Below are 24751 nucleotides of genomic sequence, written 5' to 3' on the forward strand. Positions count from 1 at the left end.
ACTGGGAAAATTAGATATAGTAAAGATCAAAAGTTCATTGAGGACTGGGAAAAATTTGTGGACTATCTGAAAAATACATGTGGTGTTAACACAACGCTAGTGGGATTTCAAGAGGCACTGTAAAAAACAAATAAGTATTGTTTATTAGAAATATTAGGAGTAAGGAGGAATATTGGCAATACGAAAGAAGGGAATGTGTATTAAAGGTATAAATATGGATGATTGTCAGAGACGCTGAAGGAAGTCCAAAACAGTTATGATTTGTTGTATTCGGGATGAAATGTATAATTTGATGAAAACTAATAAAACTTATTAATACAAAAAAAAAAAAAAAGAACTTGCCGATCAGAAGGTCGGCGGTTCGAATCCCTGCGACGGGGTGAGCTCCCGTTGCTCGGTCCCTGCTCCTGCCAACCTAGTAGTTCGAAAGCACGAAGTGCAAGTAGATAAATAGGTACTGCTCCAGTGGAGAGGTAAACAGCGTTTCCGTGCGCTGCTCTGGTTCGCCAGAAGCGGCTTAGTCCTGCTGGCCACATGGCCCAGAAGCTGTATGCCGGCTCCCTCAGCCAGTAAAGTGAGATGAGCACCACAACCCCAGAGTCGGTCACGACTGGACCTAATGGTCAGGGGTCCCTTTACCTTTTTAATACACTATTATTGCGTCAATAACATGTTGCAGACTACAGCCTAACAGGATGGCCCCTCTGGCATTTGTCACACATACACATGAATTTGTAAATCTGTGCTTTGAACCCAGAGCTTAAAATACATGACCTTTCACACACATGTATTTGGAGAGGATCCCTAACTTAGCAGAGAGAGAGAGAGAGAGAAGTGGAAATATAGGATAAACTCTGCCTTGCATTGAATCCAACTGAAATACTGGCGGATCCTGCATTATACCAGAACTGATGGCAACCCTATTCCCTTTTCTCCCTGCATGATGCTTGAATATTTGTTTCCCCTAAAAAGCACATCTTGCGTTTTCTGGGTATAAGAAAGCAAGAAGATCCCTGCTGGATCCGACAAAATGCCCACGGGAGGGTGGCACTACTTAGGAGGATCCTGTCCAGCTCTGCAGTTCTGAGATTCTATGAAGTGCCAGCTCAGGACGGCTCACCAAAACTTTAAAATAAAATAAAAACCCTCTTGACAATCACAGCACCAATCAATCAATGCATGCATGCATACAATGGGAAAGCAAAACAGAGACAGCAAAAACTTATAAGCCTCCCAGGGCTTCCTGGCGTGAGGCTGCTGATGCTCCGCCCCCACCGGGAGTGAGGAGGAAGAGAGCGAAGAGGAGGGAACCTTCCGAGCGCCGGAACTGCCTGCTCCGGGCGGCGGCGGCGGGGCGCGTTTCGCGGTGGCACCACCTGCCCGGGCCGCCAGCAGCCGTAGCAGCAGCAGCAGCAGGGAGCGTGGTCGGAGCTGGGCGGGCGGCGGGGCGGGATGGCTCCGGGTCCCGCTCCGAGGAGGAAGGGGGCCTCGGGGCCTGCGGGCGGGCTACCCTCCGTGCGCCAGAGCCTGCGCCGGGCCTGGCAAGACAAGCACCTGGTGCTCTTCGAGCCCCACTACACCCCGCTGGTGGCCGCCTGCCTCTGCCTGGCCGAAGTGGGGGTCAACCAGTGGGTCATACACAGGGTGGCATGTGAGTGAGGGTCCGGGGCCTGGGGTGGAGGGTCAGGAGAGTGGCACTGGGGGTGTGGATAAGGGGCAAGGCTTAGGTGGGGTGAGGACCCTCGCCGGGAGGGAGGGAGGAATATAGCTCACGCCTGCAGCTCTTCTGGTATAATAATAATAAATAATAAAAATAATAAGAAGAAGAATAATAATTTATTTATACCACGCCCATCTGGCTGGGTTTCCCCAGCCACTCTGGGCGGCTTCCAACAAAAATTAAAAATACATTAAAATGTCACATATTAAAAACTTCCCTAAACAGGGCTGCCTTCAGATGTCTTCTAAATGTCAGGTAGTTGTTTATCTCTTTGACATCTGATGGGAGGGCTAGCGTGCTGGGCAGAGGGAACCCTGTGGGATTGGGTTAAGGAGGTGACAGCAGCCCTGCTGGCTGGGTCAAGCAAAAGGTCTCTCTTCAGTGGCCAAGCAGGTGGGAAGACCATGGGAAGGACATGAGCATAGGAGCCAATTCCTAGGGGTTGAGGTCCATTTGCCCCCCCTAAAATATTTGAGGGCTCCCTGCCCAAATATTGCCATTCAAATGGTGCATGCGTGCCATGCTATGTGATTGATTATGCAGGGTGAGGCTTGCCTGCCCCCGCATATGTTATTCAAGTTGGCACCTCTGTATGTGAGGGCAACAACACGTCCCTCAGTTGTGTCCCACAACCCCTACCTTCAGCTGGTAGTCGGAGTCAGGTCTCCATAGATGCTGGAGGCAGTATGCAGTGCAGCCATCAGGAGCAGCAGGCGTTGCTGGCTTCATCGTCCACAGATTTGTCCGCCCCCCAATTGGCAGCCGTTGCTACGTCTTATGGCAGTGAATTCTGTAGCTGAACGATGCACAGTGGGGCATCATTAACAGGACTACGTGGAGGGTTCCATACATTGTGTAGTCTGGGGTAGTTTTGACGAAGGGCTGGGGCTTCATTTGAGCCAGGGCGTAGTGTGAGAACTGTTCTCGATGCTTGTTGTCCTGGCTGCTAGAGCCCAGCCCAAATAAAAATCTGTCCCAGCCCTTCAAAAACAGGTCATGACTAAATGCCTTACACAGAGGAACAGCCACCAGGCATGGCTTTGCATGTGTTCTTGTTGACTCGGATAATTTTAGAGCCCTTCTTTTAGATCCAGGCCGTTTTCAGCAGCTGAACTGAGCTCCTGTTCGTACTTGATGGTACATCTTCTGTGCTTTCCCCAAAGATACAGAGATCGACTGGAAAGCCTATATGGATGAAGTGGAGGGTGTTGTCAATGGGACTCTGGATTACACCCAACTAAAGGGGGACACAGGCCCTCTTGTGTGAGTAACACTGAGCTTGCAATTATAATGAGGGTTTCAGGAGTGGTAGGGTGGGTACATCTCTTAAAAATGGCGTCTGGGCGGCAATAGGGCAGTTTCTCTTGCCTTCCTCTGTAGTTGATCTATTTATCCACTCACTCTCTCTACAGATATCCTGCTGGCTTTGTTTACATCTTCCTGGGCCTGTATTATGCAACTGGCCATGGCACCAACATCCGCCTGGCCCAATATCTTTTTGCTGCCCTTTACCTTGCCACACTGCTGCTCGTTTTCCGCATCTACAGCCGAACGAGTAAGGTCAGTAGCTCCTGCAGCACCTCAAGGAGCACTAAAGACTGTTCTTTTTCCTATCACACAATAGATATGAGCCCTCATCCAAACACAGTGCTCATGTGCAATACATGTGGGACCTGAAAATTAAAGGCCAGGAGGAGGACAGCAAGGTTTGGGTGGGTGCAGGTTAAGGTGGAATTCTATGGAGCTGCACTGCTGAACTCTTTATATAGACTAAGACTTCAATGTTCATGATACTGTACACAGCATTGTAAAAAAATGCAACCTCATATTCCAGTTCTACCACTGAGATCTTCTGTAGGAGCATCGCTGGTTTCCCCCCAGGTCGGTGAGGCTCATTTGATTTCAACACAAAGCCAAGCTTTTAGTGTTATTGGCCAAGCCCTGTGAAATGCTCTTCCAAAATATATTCAGCAGGCTTCCGAATCTGTATTGACCTTTAAATGATTGCTGAAAACTTTTATTTGCTGCCAGGCTTATACAAACAATTAAGACAAACTTTAGTTAGTGTTTTTTTTAATAATAAAAAATTACGTGGTCTTTATTTTGCTTGTATTCTTGTTGTAAACTGCTTTGATTTTTTAAAATGATGCTTTTGTAGTAAAGGTTCATATAAAACGAGTTCATATGCTGTGAATTAGAGGACACAGCTACAAGTTTTCGGTTTGGCGGTTCTCCCTCTCAAGGAGGAAGAGGATCCTGGGAACCTGACCTTACAATTTAAAAAAAAAGCAACTGAGCATGCAGTTGTAGGGAAAAACTTAGGCACTTTCTGCTGAATGCTTGCCTGTTATTATTATTACAACTATTATTTCACCTTCCACACATTTCTCAAGGCGATGCACAAAATACAATAAAAACAGTTAAAAACAATACAGAAAGCAGCAGCACTTAAATGGGAACAGTGGCGGCTTGAGTCATTTGAAGCCGCCCCAATGGCAAGTGGGCTTGATTTTCCTCGTTGACACCTCTGCTGCAGGTCCCGCCCTATGTTTTCTTCTTCATGTGCTGCGCCTCCTATCGCATCCACTCCATCTTTGTCCTGCGCCTCTTCAATGACCCGGTGGCCATGGCGATCCTTTTCCTGGCTGTCAACCTCTTCCTGGAGGAGCAGTGGTCCTGGGGATGCTTCTGCTTCAGGTGAGAGCCCCTTTGGAGCCAATCCATCCAATTGGAGGGTATTTTAAACAAACGAGTGGTTCTTGCAGAAGCACAAATAACGGGCACGCCTGATTTTTCTGCTTGCAAAGTGGGAACTTTCAGAGCCAGCTCATTGCTTCCTGTGGTCCATCTAAAACCGCCTTTGCCAGCCTGAGCACCTCCAGATGTTTTTGACTACAACTCCCATCAGTGATCTTGCTGTAGTCCTGACAGTTCAGTGTAAACTGTAAACCTTGTGGGCAAGCAGGGCAGACTCTTGCTCTCTGTGAAAGTCAGCTGCTACTGTAGTTCTTAGTCAATGTCAGATGGTAAAAGCAAGGTGCATGGGGACTGGAATGGGCCTTGTATTAACCACAGGGATCAGTGGCACCTTTTATCTCTCTCCTCCAGCCTGGCAGTGTCTGTGAAGATGAATATCCTGCTTTTTGCTCCGGGTCTCCTTTTCCTCCTCCTGCAGCGCTTTGGCCTGCTAGGAGCCATTCCCAAGCTCGCTATCTGTGCGGCCCTGCAGGTAAGGAGATGGGAAGATTTGCCATGCCCAGATTCAACCCCTGGTATCTCCAGCCAAAAGGAATGGTAGGCCTAGGAAAGGCCACACGGCATGTCAGAACAGACAACACTTAGTCTACAGTGCCTGGTATTCCCAGGGGGTCTCCCATCCAAATAGTAACCAGACCTGACTCTGTTTAGCTTTTTGGAGATCAGGCATGTTTAGGGTGGTATGACCATAGGCCAATACTTGTCTGATTCAGTTACTACCTAGTGACAGCAGAGCTAGGTCAAGGTGAAACACTTTGAAAATATGCACAGCTGTGATCGTGTCCATTGGATCATCAGGTTTTAGTTTTAAAAAAGTTTCCAGCTCTCGTCGTTTCTGCAAATATGCAGGCAGAAATAAAAAATGGATGGATGAGGCTTCCAGTGACCATGGTGAGACTCCTATCCATATATATATATATATTTCCATATCACCCTGCTCCATCTCTAGCATTTTCTGGCCCATCCTCTCCTTGTCCTTGTATTTGTGAATTTGTTTTGCATGGTTGCACATCATTCCATGAGTTCAGTGCATGTGAGCGGTTACACAATACTCAGTGCATAACACTCAATTGCACAAAGCAAATAGTGGGTGTTTCCCCTGGTGTTTTATTTCTTAAATGGAAGAGAGAAATACAATTTATGAAGGATGCAGGCAAGTAAGTTTCCCCTCAAGCAAACATTAGAGAAGGCAGTTAATGTTGGTCAAGCTCACAGAGAGCTTTTTTGGCAAGGGAAACCTCATTGCTAGGTGCACATGAAGTTCAATTACTGTCCAGCAGCCATTAAGAGGAGGCTGCCCAAAATAAATGCAGCAGGTCTTTTGGAACTGATGGCGGGAAAGAAGCTGAACTGCAGCATAGAAGGGAAGAAGGGAAGCAGAGATGGGAGGGATGGGCCAAGCAGTATTTTCACACCTGCATGCCTTCCTCACAGCTGCATTGCATCATGAGTTTTGTAGGTTTAAAGCAGCAGAAGTAATTAGTAGCTTGTGTACCTGATGATCCAGCATTTTGCTAAAAATACAGCAGCACAACATGTCTCTAATTTTGGAACACAGAGTTGTATTAGCAGAACCCGAACCTGATTTCTGGCTTAGGTGGTAATATCAATCAGCAGTGACACTGGCTCATCTGCTGCTGCAGCTGCAACCAAACATGTCTTTCCCGTTTTACTTCATCCCCTCAGGCGCACGCCTTCATTGTCTTCCAAGAGAAACAGATACCTACAAGTGAAGCTGGCAGACTGAAGAATTGCAGTGACCTTAGCTTCCATAATTTGCTGCACTTGGGATGCCAAAAAGTCACGTTCATGTTCTTTGTGGGAGAATTTTAAGGCACAGTTCTTTCTTGCAGGTTGTTTTGGGGTTGCCCTTCCTGGTGGTGAACCCTGTTGGGTACGTGTCCCGTTCCTTTGATCTGGGCCGACAGTTCCTCTTCAAGTGGACAGTAAACTGGCGATTCTTGCCAGAAGAGGTTTTCCAGCACCGGACATTCCACCTGGCATTGCTGGCCGCCCATTTAGCTGCCCTGGGGCTGTTTGCACTGAAGAGGTGGCACAGGTGAGAAGGTGGCATTATCACTGTGCTCAGGGGGCAAGTATGTGTGAAACTCCAATCTGGGAGAGTCAGGCTCACAATTTATGGGCTCTCAGAGAGAAAGAGATTTTGTTGTTGTTATAGCTTGTCAAGAGCGAGCTTCTAATTCTCCAGCACTGGCCTGATACAAAGCAAGAGAGAAAATGGGACTTTGGGGGCACATACACAACCCACACTAAATCAGCCTTTGCAGGATTCTGCTTCAGTTCAGTGCAAGGGTGCAGAAACCACTTGCACTGAAAGTCAGTATCATGTGCACAGAATGTGAAAGCTGGGGCAAGTTCTGGGTTCAAATCCCTACTCACCCATTTGAAGCTTAGTCTTAAGAACAGCCCCATCTGATCTCAGCAGAGGTCCACGTGTCCTAGGATCCTGTTTCCAACGGGGTGAGCAGATGCTTGCAGGCATCTTATATATAGGGTGTGGAAAGCAGCAGCTGTTGTCTGTTTTTTGCCCCAGCACCTAGTTTTAAGAGAGAAACTGCCTAATTGGAGATCTGCTCTGTCACTCTCAGCCTAACCTGTCTCATGGATTAAGAAGAGATTATGCTAAACTGCCCTGAATAAGAGTTTACACTTCCAGCAGGAAGGGTTCCACTTTCTTATGGATTACAACATATGCTTCTCTCCTCTGACCCCCACCCTGCCCCCAAACTGCAGGTGTGATGAAAGCATCCTGTCACTGCTGAAGGATCCAGCTGAGAGGAAGAACCCTCCGCAGCCCCTCTCAGCCAATCATATCCTTTTGCCAGAGTGGTGGGGATGGTTTGCCACATGGTAGATGGTTTGTGTGATGGTACAAGAACGGCCCTTTTCTGTGGTGGGGCCCCACTTGTGGAATGCTGTCCCTGGCGAAGCTTGCTTGGCACCGAAGTTACTTATCTTTAGGCCCCAGGTAAAAACTTCCCTCTTCTCCTAGGCCTTTGGATAATTAAACAATTAACTGCAGGATGGTGGTGGTGGTATAGTTTTCATTATGGTATGTATGTTTGTGTTTTTAATATTGTAAATTGCTCCGTGACCCTCCAATGGAGGGTGGTATAAAAGTTTAATGAATAGTAATTTATAAAAGGGTGGGACGCGGGTGGCGCTGTGGTCTAAACCATTGTTTCCCAACCTTGGGTCTGTAACTGATTTTGGACTACAATTCCCATCATCCCTGACCACTGGCCTTGCTAGCTAGGGATGATGGGAGGTGTAGTCCAAAAAGAGCTGAAGCCCCAACGTTGGGAAACAATGGTCTAAACCACTGAGCCTAGGGCTTGCTGATCGGAAGGTCAGCGGTTTGAATCCCTGCGATGGGGTGAGCTCCCATTTTTCAGTCCCAGCTCCTGCCAACCTAGCAGTTCAAAAACACATCAAAGTGTAAGTAGATAAATGGGTATCGCTCCAGCGGGAAGGTAAACAACATTTCTGTGTGCTGCTCTGGTTTTGCCAGAAGCGGCTTAGTCATGCTGGCCACATGACCCGGAAAAACTGTCCACGGACAAACGTCGGCTCCCTCGGCCAGTAAAGCAAGATGAGCGCCGCAACCCTAGAGTTGTTTGGAACTGGACTTAACTGTCAGGGATCCTTTACCTTTACCTTTAATTTATAAAAGGGCATGGAAAGAGGCGAGCTTCCACACTCTTGATGCTCCTCCATTCCAGAGTTGCAGTGGATTTCAACTTTCAACTTTGTGCATTGCAACCTTCCCTTAACCAAAGGCCACAGGTAGTCTTTGCTCTCTTCACTTCCAACTTCATCGGCGTTTGCTTCAGCCGCTCCTTGCACTACCAGTTCTATGTCTGGTATTTCCACACTCTGCCCTACTTGCTCTGGTGCACGCCTCCCAAGAAGCTTGCTCATCTGCTAAAGTGCGTACTGGCAGGGGGCGGGGAAGGGAGACGAGTCAAGGGGATGCAGGGTCATGCCATCCATGTGCCTATTTTCTCTGTGCAGTCAGATCCATGTAGTGTGTAGGAACTGCATTGCAGTTTTACAGAATTTACAGCATACATGCCTGTGATTCTAGCACGTGCTCACTTAGTCATGATTACAGAACTTTGGGCTGCACCCAGAACTCACATTTCACTCAGAGGGAGGGGACATTTGAATGCAACCATTTATTTATTGGGGTATTTGTAGGGTCACCTTTTCTCCCCCAAAGCAGTTAGATGACGAATCTTTGAAACAAAGGCCATATCTGCACCATACATTTGAAGCACTCTTGTACCACTTCAAATGTATGTTGTGGATGTGGCTGAAGTCAGGATCACAAAGAGAACATCAAAACCAGTGAGGGGGGGCGGGGCTAGTGGGAGTTAAGCAATGTGCTGTAAAATTACATTTCAAATAATTTGCACATGTTAGACACACACACAAAAATCTGGATGAAGAGGGAAGATGTCACGGGTTTCTGGAATAAAGACATTTTAAAAAATAGCTCAGCTTGCTGCAGAATTTTGATGGATTAGGGGTGAAGCAGGGAGTTCAATTTTCCACCTCCACTTATGAAAACCTTAATGCAGCTGCCACTGTAACGTAATTCATGTAGGAATCTAATCAAAACTTTTTATAAAAAGGCCGTATATTTAGGGGAGGTTCAGAACTCTTTATTGGCACATCTCTTTGTTTTAAGAATGTATAAACAGTTTCCTAATCAATGTTTTCCAAAGCAGAATGCAGAATATGTACACAAATCCGAAAAACAAACTTTGAAATCATTGAATTATCCAAACTCAGTATGCATTATAAAATGGCCAAGTCACACTTCAGAGAAGGCTGTCTTAAAAATAAAGTTTTCAATAGCTACCTATATTTCAGTTGGATGTCGGTTCCAGAAGGCTGGAGGTGCAGCATTAAAGGCCTGATATATTTAATGATATCAGGTGTACTTCTGGGGCATACAGAACTCTTAATGATGCCCTATAAGAAGAATGCAATTGCCAGAGAGGAGCATGTGGGGCAAGGCTTAAGTTTCTCAAATCTCCTAGCCCTAACTTGTATCACTTTAAACGCTAGAAGCAAAACTTTTAACTGAGCCACATAATGTATTGGCAGCCAAGTGCAGTTTCTTAGCAGAGATGCCCCAGCCAACAGTCTAGCTGCATTATTGTAACCTAGCTGCAGTTTCTGGATTGCTCAAGAGAAGCCCCACATAGAGTGCACTGTAGTAATCCCATCTTGAGAGTTCCTGATGCCTGGATCACAATAGTCATAACTGTCTCACCAGATGAAGCTGATAAAAGGTGCTGTTAGTCACTGAGGTTACCTGTGACTCCAGTGACATACATGGATCTAGGAGTACCTTTGCTGAAGCAGAACTGAGGGCAGGGTGTGGGGTGGCAAAGAAGTGAGTGCTAAGTTCAAGATCCTGGTTCTGGTGTAGAAAGCCCTCTACATTGTACCAGGATACCTGAAAGATCATCTCATCTCTTACATACACAGTTGATCACTGTGCTCTGCAGGTGAGGACCTCCCACAAATAGGCTCTTATCAGGTCTGTTCTGCACAATAGCTGAATTGGGATTTTAGCGTTGTGGCACCTGCCCTTTGGAATGCCCTCCCCTTGAATATTAGGCAACATCTGTTGTTTTTATGGTGCCTACTGAAGACCTTCCTCTTTGAACGAGCCTTTTAAGTTGAGCTCTTTCCGAGTCTGCATGTGTGCTGGAATAGTTTTAAATGTGTTTTGTATTGTTTTATCTCTTGTTTGCTGCCCTGGGCTCCTTTGGGAGGAAAGACGGGACATAAATGTAACAAACAAACAAACAAACAAACAAACAAAAATTTAAGAGTAAAAGTGAGGGAAGGAGAAAAACCCACTCCTCCTGCTACGACAGCCTTATGTGACTTCTTGAACAATGTCCTATTTGTTTTTTCCCCTCCCTTCAGGGTGCTCATTCTAGGTTTGATCGAGCTTTCTTGGAACACGTACCCGTCAACAGTTTACAGCTCCGCCGCCCTACATGTTTGCCACGCCATCATCCTTCTCCAGCTCTGGTATGGGACGGAGCCCTCCATGACCCCCCAGGAAGTAAAGAAACAGCCTTTGAAAAAGGCCGAGTGAAAACTGCACAAGAGGAGCTTCCCACAGTGAGAGCATGAACAAGATGGTCCAGGCATGGATGTTGCTCTGGGTCAGATGCTGATGGACCACTTCCATTCCCTCCTGGGAGGACCTCTTGCTCAAGTGCAGGCACTGCCTCCTAGCCCAGAAGGGTGGTGGTGTGTGGATGGGAAAGAGTACAATCTGCATACCTGCTGGTGGTAATGTGGAACAGCTTAAATAAAATCAGCCAGGGCTTGGCGTGAGGCCTCTTGCCTCTGTATTTTGACTTTTGTCTCGTGGCTGCACTTCATTTGCTTTTAAAGCAAGCTTCTTGGCCTTTTAAATGTGGATAACACTTGAGAACAGGTGGACTTAAGGTTGTATCCAACACCGTCCCATTAGTGCAAGGACTTCCACTTGCACAGTGGAACTGCCCCTCCCTCTGCTTCCCCCATGCACCCACTAAAGCTGTTCTGTAGATTTTTCCCAACTCTCCTGAGCAAATTAGTGGGCAAGGGGTGCACAGAGACAGGAGAGGGAGGGGAAGTTCGGTTCTGCAAGTGGAAATCTGTGCACCAACGGGATGACTTCATCTGATACAACCCTAAGTAGCACAGTCTTGGTACGGGGATGAGCTGTGAGCAGGAATAGGAGTGTTGCTTTTTACTGGGAATAAACTTAATTTTCTGCTGTGGTGGAAGGAGAGCCTTTCCCACTCATTTCAGGAGTCAGGGCTGTGCAAAACAGGCTTGCAGTACACTCCATGTGGGGGACAGCACACCTCTCTCCCCCCTTTTTGGACATAATCAGGCCAACCCAATAGACGAGGGTAATCAAGAGACTAGACCTGGCTCTCTATAGCAACCCAAGTGTCAGTAATTTTGGAGGTATCTGGAAAAAGCACTGCTGGTGTGGACACAGAGTCACCCAAAGACCTGGGCAATGAAAGAACACGCTGCTGCTCTAGACTCTGATTGCGTCACTTTATTGGCACCCGCAACCAACGGCCTGGCCTGCTCACTACTCCTTCACACATTGTTTGGGTTGTAGCACAGCATGTTCAGCTTGATGTTCTCATCCCAGTGGCGGAGCAACAGGAAGAGTTGACGTGCTGCCCCTTTGAGAGCGGCGACATCCACACCTTCTGGCAGCTGCTGTGCCCGCAGCCAGGAATCGGCCTTGGCTGCCAGCAACTCCCACTCCACAAAGAACCCGGCACTGCGGTGCTCCAGCCAGGCCAAAGCCACAGCTGTGGCCCAGCTCATGCTCTCCAGGTCCCCTTCCTCTGCATCTGGGCACATCTCCTGCAGGCTGATGCTCACTTCAGAGGCATCCGGCGAATGGTCGCAGGCGTCTGTCTCGGAGCCACGCCCGCTGTCTGCCTGTGCCCACACGGCAGCGCTCAGCACATCTGAGCAGGTGCTGTGTGAGTGTGGCGATCCTGGCTCCACCGCTCCCTCCTTGCTCGTTCCAACTACTTCACCGCCATCCTGGGAAGGCTGGTTTGCTGTTAGCCTTGGGCTGGCCTTGGCTATGAGTGCCCAAGGGGAGGTGCTGGAGGCAGGGCTGAGGCTGGCACGGTGGGAGGCATAGGGAGAGGCCCGGCGCAAGCGGTCCAGTGGGATCTGAACGACCTCCGAGAAACACTCGGTCAGCTGGAACATGCCGGGGGCCTGCTGCAGCCGCACCTGTTACAAGGGAGAAGTTGGATGTGCATTTAAGCCAACCTGAGTCCCTTAACAGTTCAGTGGGAAGTGCTTCTGTGCGAGTTCAAAGCTGTTTTGCAACTCCCTTTCATTTGAGAAGGCTTGTGCAGCAGAGATTTTTATGGGTTGTGCCAAGGCTAGGGAACCTTTAGCCCTCCAGATACTGCTGGACTACAACTCCCATCATCCCTGATCATACACACTGCTGGGTGAGGGCGATGGGAATTGTAGTTGGGAACTACATACTCTTCTGGTTCATTCAGAACATTTGTTCTATAGCAATGATTTTATCTGTTATATAATTGCATATTAAACTGTTGAAACCTGCCCTGGGGCCTTATAGTGAAGGGCGGGGAAGAAACCTTATAAATATAATTAAAAGTCCAGCAGAAATCACATAAGATGGGCAACCAATGTGGGATAAAACGATGCTGCAGTGATCTAGGCAGTGGAAATGGAGAGGGGAAGAGAGGCTTACCAGTGGGAGATAGTCCTGAATGGCACTGTCACAAGAGGAGAGTTCGCTTTCAGGGGTCAGACACTGGGGACGCAGTGCCAGGCCTTGACCCCGTCGCCGGCTGATGCTGAATCTGCAGAGACCAGAGTCAGCCAGGTGAAATGTCATGTGATGTCACCAGTTTGTTCGATCAGGCTAGGGGCTCTTATAGTGCAGCCTTCTGTTTCTTACAGTGGCCAAGCAAAGCTGGATGGGCCAAGCAAAGCATGAAAACAACCCTGTTCCCCAACATCTGGTATACTGCCTCCATTCATAGGGGTAGTTCTCAATGGCTCTTAACCCTGATAAGACTGGGTCCTGCATGCACTGAGAAAGATGGACTGCAGGCCAGCTTCCTCTAGCCCATACCAGGTTAACAAAACTCTCCTTTTAGGTGGGGCCTTCCACCCTCCTGTGTGGGGCTCTATATATAATGGAGGTGCTCCAGCATGTTTATATTAGTAGGTATGGGGTGGGTTGGAGGGTGTGGTTTTCCTCTCTAGGAAGGATTATCTCACACAAGCGCTTGCAGGCTTTAACAGGTTTTAAAATGTGTTGTAAAACCCCAAATGCTGGGTGGAAGACAACAACATTACTCATAGAAAACAGAGCTTCAGCATCTCCGTTGCTCCACAAAGATCTAGTAGTGGAAGCAACTGTGTCTTCTGTCCTGATCCTTCCCTGCTCTTTCCACCTTATCGAAGACCACAAAACGCTCTGGACTGGGTCTTTCTCAGTTACGTATTTTGTACAGCACCTAGTATGTAGTAGGTGCTAATATTTTAGACGATAAGGGAGAGTTTCCAGAGCTAACTCAGCTGGGAACTTGTAGAGAATACCTACAGTGAGTTCTCTGTTGATCCTAAAAAAGATGATAAACTCCTAAGGATTTCAATTGGTGTTGCATGCTATTGCGAACACTCTCAGAATGGTTGGTCAAAAGAACGACCTTCCTGCAAAGTAGACTGTTGCATCTCCCAGCCTTAGAAGACTCACCTGGAGCCCACAAAGTTCTCCATTGATTTCTGGGAGCCCACAGAGACAGGAGAGGGACTGGAATCGACACCTAGACCAGAAAGGAAGCAACTGGTTAGGAGCTGCAAAATAGCAAAAAGCGATGGAGAGCAGTGGTGCACATGGGGACTGGTGGGGGTGGAAGGCATGGTGACTGAGAGAATGTGGAGCCAGGGCCAATGCCAGGCAAAGCCAGCCAATTCTAGGTTAGTCCACATCCTCCTCTGAGTTTTATAAAGGCAACACTGACTCGAAGGAGGAAGTTGACAGCCAGTGCTCTAGACTGTAAGTCAGAAGTCAGGCAGGTGGGGACTGGTTGAGGGCAGGCTGAGGTTGGTGTGGCAGTGCCCCATTTGTTCTAATAGACCAGCCTTCACTGATTGAGACCACACAGCTTTACTTCCACAGGGCTGACTATGGTAGCTGCAGCTTTACTGGCAGGGCTGCATCTTAATGCCATTTGCTTAGGGTTGATGCTACTGTGCCCTGCACAGCAAAGCTCTTTATTCTCTCCCTATAGCAAAAACAAAATAAGTTACAGAAGGAAAGCGAAAGTACACAGAGCACAAAACCCCACTTTTAGTGCTGTAGAACTTGATTTTGCCAATGTGGTGCAGTGGTTAGAGAGTTGGACTAGGACTTGGGAGATCAGGGTTTAAGTCCTCAGCCACGAAGCTCGTGGAGTGACCTTGGGCCAATCACTTTCTCTCAGCCTATCCTATCCCACAGGATTGCTGTGAGGATGAAATGGGGGATGGGAAGACTCTGTGTGCTGCCTAGAGCTCCTAGAAGGGAAGGTGGGAGATAAATGTTATAAATAAATAGGGGTAGAGTTTGTGGGCTCTTGCAGATGATGTATTGATCAAGCGTTCATCCTTTCTCTCCTGGAGATTAAATTATATCTGGTCTTCTGATTTCTAAGCAGAGCAGTTATATGACAAGGAGTACTTGTCTTGCATTTGTCCTGATTTGCTTGTGAAGCATTTATATATCTTCCTGTTAGGCATTAGTTCATCCCACTCAATTCAATGCATTTCTCCACTTTCCAAACTGCATAAAAATTTGCTTTTTAAAAAGTGGATTTGTTGCACTAGGGTGACAGAGCCCTTTAATCCACTTTAATTGCACAAACCTAAGTTTGTGGTGTGTGCTTGATAGATTTAGGCACCCTAAATCTATTAAAGCACATGGGTTTAATGCAGCCTCTCCAGATTATTCACACCCTCCAAACTCTGCTGTAAGACTTACCATCATGACAGTTCTGCTTTTCTTGGTTGACAGAAGTGACACTAACAGGAAAAGAAGGAATCTCTTCTCGTTCTAGGAAGTAAAGAAAATTCCTGACATCAGACTAACAACTGATACAACCTGCAGAGAATTGGAGGGAAGTCGGGGGCATTGAATCTATTATTTTGTTAGCTGGCTATTTTATCTATTCATATACTGCTTCATTGCAATAAAACCTCTAAGCGGTTTACAAGAAACAACAACAGTATCTAACTAGTTAATGGCAGCTGTACAAGATCAAAACAGACTCCCACAGAATATAAGGACAGAAAGAAACTGCTGCAAATCAGAAGCTGAAATTGGGTTGCTCAAAGTTCATGCTGATCCAAAAGAGCAGGGATGGGGAACTTCCAGCTTAACAAGGCCCGCCAGACCTCCCCATGTGGCCCAAGAGAATATTTTGGCTAAACCATGCCCAACTTTGCAAGTCCTGGGAATCAGCTGCAAGAGCAGGTTACCTGATGTCACTGGTGCCATTATACCTAAGAGGAAGACTTCTGGTCTTTTGTTAAACATTATCTTGAACAATTTTTAAAATTCATTATATATGAGGTCCCCAAAGTTTTTTATTTTCTTGCAACTCCACCACTTGTCAAACTTGGCCCACAGCGGGTAGGGGAAGTAAGAATCCGGCCCACCAGCCATATTCCATTTCCCACCCCTGCAAAAGAGAGTTCTGTGATCAGTCAATAGTGGCAGGGTGGGACTGATACTGCTATATCAAGAAGTGTGTTAAAAGGACCTGTCCACAGGAAGACAGGAGGCTGCATTAAGCTGAGTCAGATTGTTCCTCCACCTAACTCAGTACCATCTAGACCAGGGGTTCCCAAACTTGGGTCTCCAGCTGTTGTTGGACTACAACTCCCATCATCCCTAGTTGGCAGGACCAGTGGTCAGGGATTTTGAGAGTGGCAGTGGATCTCCAGGGTTTCAGGCAGGGGAATCATCAGTCTTCCAATGCTCTAACTAGAGATGCCAGGACTGAACCTGGGACCTTCTTCATAGAAATCAGAGGGGCCACCACTGAGCTATGGCCCTTCCCCAGCTATGATGCCTCCAAATGATCAGGCACTGCTCATGATTCATCTTCAAAAAGGAGCGACATGCTATGTTGGATTGCTGCAGAGAAGGGAGATGTCAAAGGGCTGACCCTACCCTATAGAGCACATTTTTAACAGGGAGGCTGTAGAGCTCTCACTAATCTTTCACAACAAAATCACCCAAGTGCTCTCATTGTTAGGAGGTCAGTTTCCTAACGTTCAAACCACTATCTGCCATTGCTGGGAAGCAGAGCTATTTTTGCTTTTCTTTTTAAAGGCATATTCACTTCTCCTGCATCACATATAGCTTGGGTTCATCTAGCATTTCCCCCCCCCCTGTGGTGATGCAAATTACACTGGTTCCACTGCTACAACTGATCACTCAATTGGTGTTTAAAGCCTTCTAAAAAGACCTAGGCCCCAAATACTGGAAAGGCCTCCTCCTTCCCTAAAGACCTTCTCAACTCTTAAGGATGGCAGCAGGGGGCCTCTTGGTAGCTTCTCCACTGTCAGAAATTGGGGGATGGAGATGGCCGCCCAGGAGACGGCATTCTCTGTGGCCACCTCTAAATCATGGAACTCCCTCCCCACGGAGGTACGTTGGTACCTTCGCTAAAAAAGCTTTTGCTGAATGCTGAAGACGTACCTCTTTACCCTGGGCCTTTGACACAGGAGAAGTATAGTGTTATGAGTTTGGGGTGTTAAGTGGTATGTCAGACCCCACTAACCCCTGGATCCAGCAAGTGTTAAAATTTAATCAAGTCTTCTAATTCCTGAAATAGCCAGGTTAGCCTCCTGGTGAGGCATAAGGAGAACAAAGGAAGGGCCTCTGTGGGAGATGGCAAATGGGTGCAGCCTCTCCCTCAACTCGTGGATAGTTAGAAAGACAGAGCTGGAATTTAGAGCTGAAAAAGTTGCAGTGATATGGGCAGATGTAACACAGCAAGCTGGGAGAAGACAGAACTGGCAGATGTGATTTCAGAACCACTGGCAGTCATCTTTGAGAATTCCTGGAGAACAGGCGAAGTCCTGGCAGACTGGAAGAGGGCAAATGTTGTCCCTATTTTCAAAAAGGGGAAAAGAGAGGACCCAAATAATTACCGCCCAGTCAGTCTGACATCAATACCAGGGAAGATTCTGGAGCAGATCATTAAGCAAACAGTCTGTGAGCACCTAGAAAGGAATGCTGTGATCACCAATAGTCAGCATGGATTTCTGAAAAATAAGTCATGTCAGACTAACCTGATCTCGTTTTTTGACAGAATTACAAGCCTGGTAGATGAAGGGAACGCAGTGGATGTAGCCTACCTTGATTTCAGCAAGGCATTTGACAAGGTGCCCCATGATATTCTTGTAAAGAAGCTGGTAAAATGCGATCTTGACTATGCTACCACTCAGTGGATTTGTAACTGGCTGACTGACCGAACCCAAAGGGTGCTCATCAATGGTTCCTCTTCATCCTGGAGAAGAGTGACTAGTGGGGTGCCACAGGGTTCTGTCTTGGGCCCGGTCTTATTCAACATCTTTATCAACGACTTGGATGATGGACTCAAGGGCATCCTGATCAAATTTGCAGATGACACCAAACTGGGAGGGGTGGGTAACACCCCAGAGGACAGGATCACACTTCAAAACGACCTTGACAGATTAGAGAACTGGGCCAAAACAAACAAGATGAATTTTAACAGGGAGAAATGTAAAGTATTGCACTTGGGCAAAAAAAATGAGAGGCACAAATACAAGATGGGTGACACCTGGCTTGAGAGCACTACATGTGAAAAGGATCTAGGAGTCTTGGTTGACCACAAACTTGACATGAGCCAACAGTGTGACGCGGCAGCTAAAGAAGCCAATGCAATTCTGGGCTGCATCAATAGGAGTATAGCATCTAGATCAAGGGAAGTAATAGTGCCACTGTATTCTGCTCTGGTCAGACCTCACCTGAGTACTGTGTCCAGTTCTGGGCACCACAGTTCAAGAAGGACACTGACAAACTGGAACGTGTCCAGAGGAGGGCAACCAAAATGGTCAAAGGCCTGGAAACGATGCCTTATGAGGAACGGCTAAGGGAGCTGGGCATGTTTAGCCTGGAGAAGAGGAGGCTAAGGGGTGATATGATAGCCATGTTCAAATATATAAAAGGATGTCACATAGAGGAGGGAGAAAGGTTGTTTTCTGCTGCTCCAGAGAAGCGGACACGGAGCAATGGATCCAAACTACAAGAAAGAAGATTCCACCTAAACATTAGGAAGAACTTCCTGACAGTAAGAGCTGTTCGACAGTGGAATTTGCTGCCAAGGAGTGTGGTGGAGTCTCCTTCTTTGGAGGTCTTTAAGCAGAGGCTTGACAACCATATGTCAGGAGTGCTCTGATGGTGTTTCCTGCTTGGCAGGGGGTTGGACTCGATGGCCCTTGTGGTCTCTTCCAACTCTATGATTCTATGATTCTATAGAGAAGCAGAGCAATGTTGGATGTCTGTTTGAATCCAGGGCTGTGGCTTTTGGGATGCTAATGCTGTGGATTCCTCCATCGTAGGCTCAGGTTGTATATATGTGTAAATAAACCATATATCCTAAAGACACCACAGTCTCTGCTGTGCTTCATTACCAAAGGAAACACAAACCCTGGGTAAGCACCTGGAACCCCTGAAATCTTGCACTGCTCGGAGATTGGAGTGCAAATATTTTTAGGGCCCTATTCTTTTGGTTTAATTTGTTTTAAACTGATTTTAATGTTGTATCTTTAAATTGCTATAACCTGACCCAGGATCTTGTGGTGGAGGGAGGGTAAGAAATTGAATACTACTACTACTACTACTGGTACTAAATTCATCGATTTGTATTTGTTTCTCTGCTTCTTCCCCATCTACTGCCTCCCAGGGGTCCTTGTGTCATGTAGATAAAGGGCTCCTTAGACAGGTGAAGTGACACTAGTACCCGCAGAAACAGGAGCATCATCCAGGTCCTCTGAGTCCTGCCTCCGTCCCAGACCTGCTGAGCAACTGTGTTGATGTCGGCTGCCAGAATAGGATCCTTGCTGGTGGCTGAAGAGGCCCACTGGAAGAAAGCATATTTCATTGGGGTGTTTAGAGATAGTTGTGGGGCCAGCACTGTGCATATTCAGTTGCAGAACAATCTCATTTTCTCTGCATGGATTTTATTGAGCTAATAATAAATACAGCCTGCATTCTGCAGGCAGATATATTCCTGGCTGCCACTGGAAAATATCCCCTCACTCAGCAGCTAGTTCAAGTTGATGCAGTCATCTGCAGCAGGAAAACATGCCACCCTAGATACCTGATGAAACCTGGAATGTACCAAAATTGTATGGTGGAAATGTCTGTAAATATTTGGGCTGCTCTCAGCAGTTTGCTAACAAAAGAAGCTGGTGAAAGCAGCCAGTTTTGTTCTGCAATCCTGCAGTGGAGTCTAATTGCTGCTCACTATCATTCCTTCTCAATCCTGATATGTTTAAACAGGCAGGTTAGATGCTGTAAGCAGCTGGACTCCTTTCTCTTCCAAGGGAAAACAAATGAAGATAGGCTGCTCCAGATTTTGAGCACTTCAGGAAGGAACAGTGGAAGAGCATGATTGTGCAATCTATTGGACAACTGAATTTTTTAAAAAAGTTTCTAGCTCTCATGATAGAATTTATTCTCAAAACTAGATCCCTGGGGAATCCTGGGGATTCAGATTCTGACCTAAGAAGCAGAGCTCTGCACATGCACTCCAAGCAGCCCTACCTGTGCTTCGAACCTCAAGGGCAGAGGGCAAGATCTCCTGGGTGGAAGCATCAACAGGCACCACAGAGGTATATATTGAAGGTGTGTTGCAAGCTTTGCTGGACTGGACAGCCTTAATGCGGAATCTTCGTGAGAAACCTTTGGAGGGGCAGAATCACAGTGCTGGTTACAGTTAAGAGGGAAGGTGGATTTGAGATATAGGGTAGGCAAAGTTATGTATGCTTGTCTTTAAGCAAGTCCATATTCTTTGTGGCTTCAGAAATGATCTTTGCAACAAGACCCAAGCCCACATTTAATAATCCAATTAATACTCATCATCTGTTTAAATAGTCAAATTTGAGGCAGAATGGGCAAGTGAAGGGAAGGGCAGGCTTACCATGTTCAATCTCAGCTTCCCTTTGAGACACATTCTCATTATCCCGGATGACGGAGCCAGCAGTCAAGTGGTGAAGCAGTTTGTCCCAGCCCTTACTCTGCTGCTGCCACTGAGAAGGCTCCTCCTTGGCCTGGCTGTCTTTGGCAAGAAGCAGGGAATCCAGGGCAGCTGTCACTTCCCAAGAGACCGGTTTCCCTGCACTGAGTCCATGGATCACAACTTGGCACCGGAGAGGCGGCCAGGCACTGTTGTCACACTCTCCTCGCTCAGTTGCTGGTGATGGGCTGAAAAGGTATGGGGGTTCCAATAGCGTGTCCCAGTCTAGGTGGGCTGGTGACAGTAGGTTGCCTAGGAGAGAGCAAGGCGTGGGAATGCACACACGAGGCTCATCAGGTTTTGCAACAGGATAGAGTCTCCCGCAGGCAGACATCTCTGGAAGCTCACAAACACCCAGTTAGGAGTGTACACATCCCCAAGTTTGGCACTCAGAGACTTTCACTTGCCCTGCTGCTTACCCCTGGGGAAGCCCAATTTTCACTGATGAATTGAAGCAAATGATGTCAATCGGGTTTTCTTCAGATTGACGTTTGCTCTGATTTGGTACTGAAGATTGGGTTTCTGGGGGAAAGCGATGGGGCAAAGGGAAAACTGCTCAGACAAGTGGAAAACCACCTCAATCCCTGTTTTCTAGGCATGGGACAAGTGTGGAAGAGCCTTTAGATTCCACAACAGCTGGTATGACAGGAACCTTTGCAAGTGAAGGATCCAAGAGGACTGCAAGTGTCTTCAATGGTTATTTATAGCAGGGATGGGGCCCTTCAGATGTTGTTGGACACCAACTCCCATCAGCCCCAACCAGCATAGCCAAAGGCCGGTGGTGATGGGAGCTAGAGTCCAAGAGCATCCAGAGGGTTGCAGGGTCCCCATCCATGGATTATAGCAAGGCAGTTGCTTGCAGACTGAGCATGAGGCATTTGCAACCATATGGGACTCTGCTTCAATGATGGGAAGGTTTTAGTAGCTAATCTCTGGTCCCAAAGTCAGCAGGAAAGGTGCATTTCCCCCTGCCAACAGAAATGGCACCTGAGCCTGCCAGGATTAGTCTGGCACCTACTGGCTCCAAATCCTGCAAAGTACTCTCCCCAGACTTGGAAGGCTTACAATCTGACCATAATCCCCTTCCTGATAGACGAGGCCTGCAGTCTTCGCTCTTCTGGACAGCCATCTGCACTCTACACAATGCTGGCCAACTCCGTTCCTAGTCACAAAAACCTTGACATTCAGTATGTTCTGAGACAGGCTTTGGGTTTGCCCTGGCCCAGGTAACTCCCCAGTCAAAGGTGGGTATGGAGGGAAAAATCGAGCAACATCGTTCACCACAAAAACAAACAAACCGCTCTACAGATGGATGAGAGCTTCTTCTAAGTCCTGCCAAGTCTTGGAGCAGGGAGGGGATGATACAGATATATCAAGATGGGTTTCAGGCAGAGGACATCCCCAGCTCTACCTGGTGATGTTATGGGGTTGAACCTGGGACCTTCTGTCACTGAGCTACAGCGCAGAACTAGAGTAGGGGTTAAACTAACAGGAATGTTATTTGCACAAGACTTAAGTGGGAAGAATAACAGACACCAAGATGCCACCCCCTGCAGATGGCCCACATGCAAGTCTCAGCCACTCTTGCTTTCTCTCATCTTGCGTGGGGCTTCTTGCCCCCTCTGCTCTCCCAACAGGAGACTTCCACGTTCTTCTTCCCCACCACTCACTGGAATCAGCAATGCTTCTGCGCATCTTCTGCAACTCCGGCCCAATCTCATCCAGTTTCCCTTCCAGGGAACGGTTCCGCTTCTGGGACACCTTCTCTAGGGCTCGGCGCAGCCGATGGGCATCCAGCTCACCATGTGGGGAGGAGAAGCTACGTCCAGACAGAGCAGCTCGGGCCAAGGCCTTCTTCCTTCGCACCAGCTCCTCGGAGCTCAGGGCCGCAGACACCTTAAGAGAAAGGGAGGGCGAGAAGGTCAATGCTGGGAAAACTCTAAGGAAGCATGTCAAAGATCACTGTCAGAAAGCAAATGCCCTTCCCTTGTGCAGATCTAATGCCGGGCCTACTGCATCTCTACACCTGAGGAATAGTCTTCTGTTCTCTCCCTCTCACACACAAAGCTCTTCCAAACAACCAGTTTATGGAACATTCATCCTCATTTTCTTGCAAGGCAGTTTGAAAACATGGGCTATTGAATAAGCATTCATTCTGATTTGTCTGCAGGCAGGTGAGACAACATTGCATCAAGGAAGTGTTACTCCAGCCTTTCAATTTCACGTTGCCATTACTTTCCTTATCACAAAAAGTCTGTGTGCGTTTTTGGCGGGGGGAGAGGGGGGAGTGGGTTTGTTGCACAAGAGCTCCCAATCAATTATAATTGCACGACCGGAATGTGTCAATATATGGTTGAATCCCACCTGAAAATAGCAACAGTCTGGAAGGGCCCATAATTATGAAGGACTTTTCAAATTACACCAAAGGATACTCAGAAAGGCTGAGACCTTGGTTCTGGGGTTTTATCATGGGAGGCCTAAGTTGTCCAGTGCAGATTCGACACTTACCGGTACATTACAAAGCCAACTGAATTTACGTAAGAACATAAGAAGAACCTGCTGGATGAGGCCAAAGGCCCATCGAGTCCAGCATCCTGTTCTTGCAGTGGCCAACCAGATGCCCCTAGGAATCCCACAAGCAGAAGCGCACTCTCCCCTTTCTGTGGTTCCCAGCAACTGGTATTCAGAAGAATGGCTTCCTCTGAGTGTGTCAAAAAGACTCATGCCTGAAAATATTTGTGAATTTGTTTTGTGTTAAAAGGCTGCAGAACAGCCTTTAAACTAACCCCTGAGGGAAAGGAACTGGGAGGGTATCTGGGTCAGGACGACTCATTGTTTCAGTTGACTGGGAGCCTTTCTAAAGAGGTGGCAAAAATGCTATAAATAATAGAGGATGAGGGTGGAAATGTTTCTGACCATCCAGCTGGGAATACCTCCACCTAAAAATAGGAAGAATGGGAAATCTCCCTTTACATTTCCAATAGAAGATTTGATCCTAGAAAAAAAGACCCAAAGCCAGTGTGGTGTAGTGGTTAAGAGCGGTAGTCTTGTAATCTGGGGAACCGGGTTCGCGTCTCCGCTCCTCCACATGCAGCTGCTGGGTGACCTTGGGCCAGTCACACTTCTCTGAAGTCTCTCAGCCCCACTCATCTCACAGAGTGTTTGTTGTAGGGGAGGAAGGGAAAGGAGATTGTTAGCCGCTTTGAGACTCCTTAAAGGGAGTGAAAGGCGGGATATCAAATCCAAACTCTTCTTCTTCTTCTTATAAAGCAGCAAGCATCTTTCAAAGTGTGCTGGATGCCGTGGAGTGGAGGGGACCTGAAATGCCTCACCTTAGGAGCAGCACCAGATGGAGCCTGGGAGACGGGGGCAGACTTGGTGGAGGAATTGCACAGGGAGACACTCTTCTGGCCTTGCTGTGAGCTGCCTTCGAGAGCCTGGGCTAAGGACCCTCCCTCTGGAGGGACATCTCTGGAGCCCGTGGACTCGCTGCTGGTGGAACTGTGGGAGAGCAAGCCGTGGCTGTGGTCGGTGCTGACTGAGCAGTGAGTGAGCACATACTGTTCCTTGATGTAGGAGGGCTGGTAAATCCGCTTCCAGATGTCTCCTCCGGACACAGGATCCCCACCTGCCAGGGAGAAGAACGCAGAGGCACTGGCATGGAGAGCTCCATAATATACCGAGGCACAATTATTATTGTTGCTGGTTACATTTGCATACTGCCCTTGTTATGTACTGAGTTGAATAGGATTCAGAATGCAGCAGTCTGATTGGTCCTAGAACAATAGGATTCAGAATGCAGCAGTCTGATTGGTCCTAGAACAATAGGATTCAGAATGCAGCAGTCTGATTGGTCCTAGAACAATGCAGCATTATGATTGGTTGGCAGGAACCACCCAATCATTCTCCAGATAGAAGTGAATCCACAACCTGATTGGCTTACAGTACTTACCCCACCACTGTCTTCCCAGCTGAGTTCTATGAGGGTCAAACTGAGACTAAGGAGGAGGAAGCAGACACCCAGGACTGGTTACGTGTTAAAAATCCAGTGGGATTGGAGGAATCAAGACACAGGTCACACCCACAGCACACATTTAAAGCACCTTCAAGGACATGGCTTCCATCACAGAATTCTGGGGATGTAGTTTAGCTTCACAGAGCTACAGGTCTCAGTACCCTTAACAAACTACAGTTCCCAGGATTCTTTGCAGGAAGCCATGTGCTTTAAATGTACGGTGTAGATGTGACCTCAGGTTGTTGGGGCTGAAGTGTTGAGTGCTCTATTACCCCCTGTGGACCAGACTGCAGAGAATGGGAGGAGGGGATCACTGCTTAGTGGGTCTGGAGCAAAGATTGTTGCTCCATTCCCAGACAGTCCTAGAGGAAAGAA

At 47.5% G+C, this 24751-nt stretch overlaps 2 protein-coding genes across 11 annotated transcripts in view; one reads left to right on the plus strand and one right to left on the minus strand.

Annotated features, from left to right (window-relative positions):
- The first annotated feature begins 1403 nt into the window (after positions 1-1403).
- ALG3 (ALG3 alpha-1,3- mannosyltransferase) lies at positions 1404-10890 on the plus strand. 6 transcript variants are annotated; one of them, XM_053390732.1, is made up of 9 exons: positions 1407-1651; positions 2884-2983; positions 3133-3280; positions 4257-4417; positions 4829-4949; positions 6331-6536; positions 7232-7308; positions 8285-8427; positions 10448-10890. In XM_053390732.1, the coding sequence occupies exons 1-9, from the start codon at positions 1453-1455 to the stop codon at positions 10658-10660; spliced, it is 1368 nt and encodes a 455-aa protein (XP_053246707.1). In that variant the 5' UTR covers positions 1407-1452; the 3' UTR covers positions 10661-10890. The 6 variants fall into 6 exon arrangements, 5 of the variants coding, with proteins under 5 accessions (XP_053246712.1, XP_053246707.1, XP_053246708.1 ...); XM_053390733.1 differs by having other exon boundaries at positions 7232-7307; positions 8282-8427; XM_053390735.1 differs by having other exon boundaries at positions 1541-1651; positions 2890-2983.
- A 683-nt stretch (positions 10891-11573) lies between these two features.
- Positions 11574-24751, minus strand: part of VWA5B2 (von Willebrand factor A domain containing 5B2) — a 99047-nt gene continuing 85869 nt past the window's right edge. For all 5 annotated transcript variants that reach the window (XM_053390729.1, XM_053390726.1, XM_053390728.1 and 2 more), the window contains 9 exons: positions 23694-23989; positions 22032-22257; positions 20266-20613; positions 19890-20027; positions 19084-19203; positions 15069-15140; positions 13803-13872; positions 12789-12900; positions 11574-12292 (listed from right to left, as the gene is read on the minus strand). In XM_053390729.1, coding sequence (XP_053246704.1) covers positions 11633-12292; positions 12789-12900; positions 13803-13872; positions 15069-15140; positions 19084-19203; positions 19890-20027; positions 20266-20613; positions 22032-22257; positions 23694-23989 — 2042 coding nt within the window. In that variant the 3' untranslated portion in view covers positions 11574-11632. The remainder of the gene's footprint in view (positions 12293-12788; positions 12901-13802; positions 13873-15068; positions 15141-19083; positions 19204-19889; positions 20028-20265; positions 20614-22031; positions 22258-23693; positions 23990-24751) is intronic.

The sequence above is a fragment of the Podarcis raffonei genome, chromosome 5 (genome assembly GCF_027172205.1).
Source record: "Podarcis raffonei isolate rPodRaf1 chromosome 5, rPodRaf1.pri, whole genome shotgun sequence".
Taxonomy (NCBI): Eukaryota; Metazoa; Chordata; class Lepidosauria; order Squamata; family Lacertidae; genus Podarcis; species Podarcis raffonei.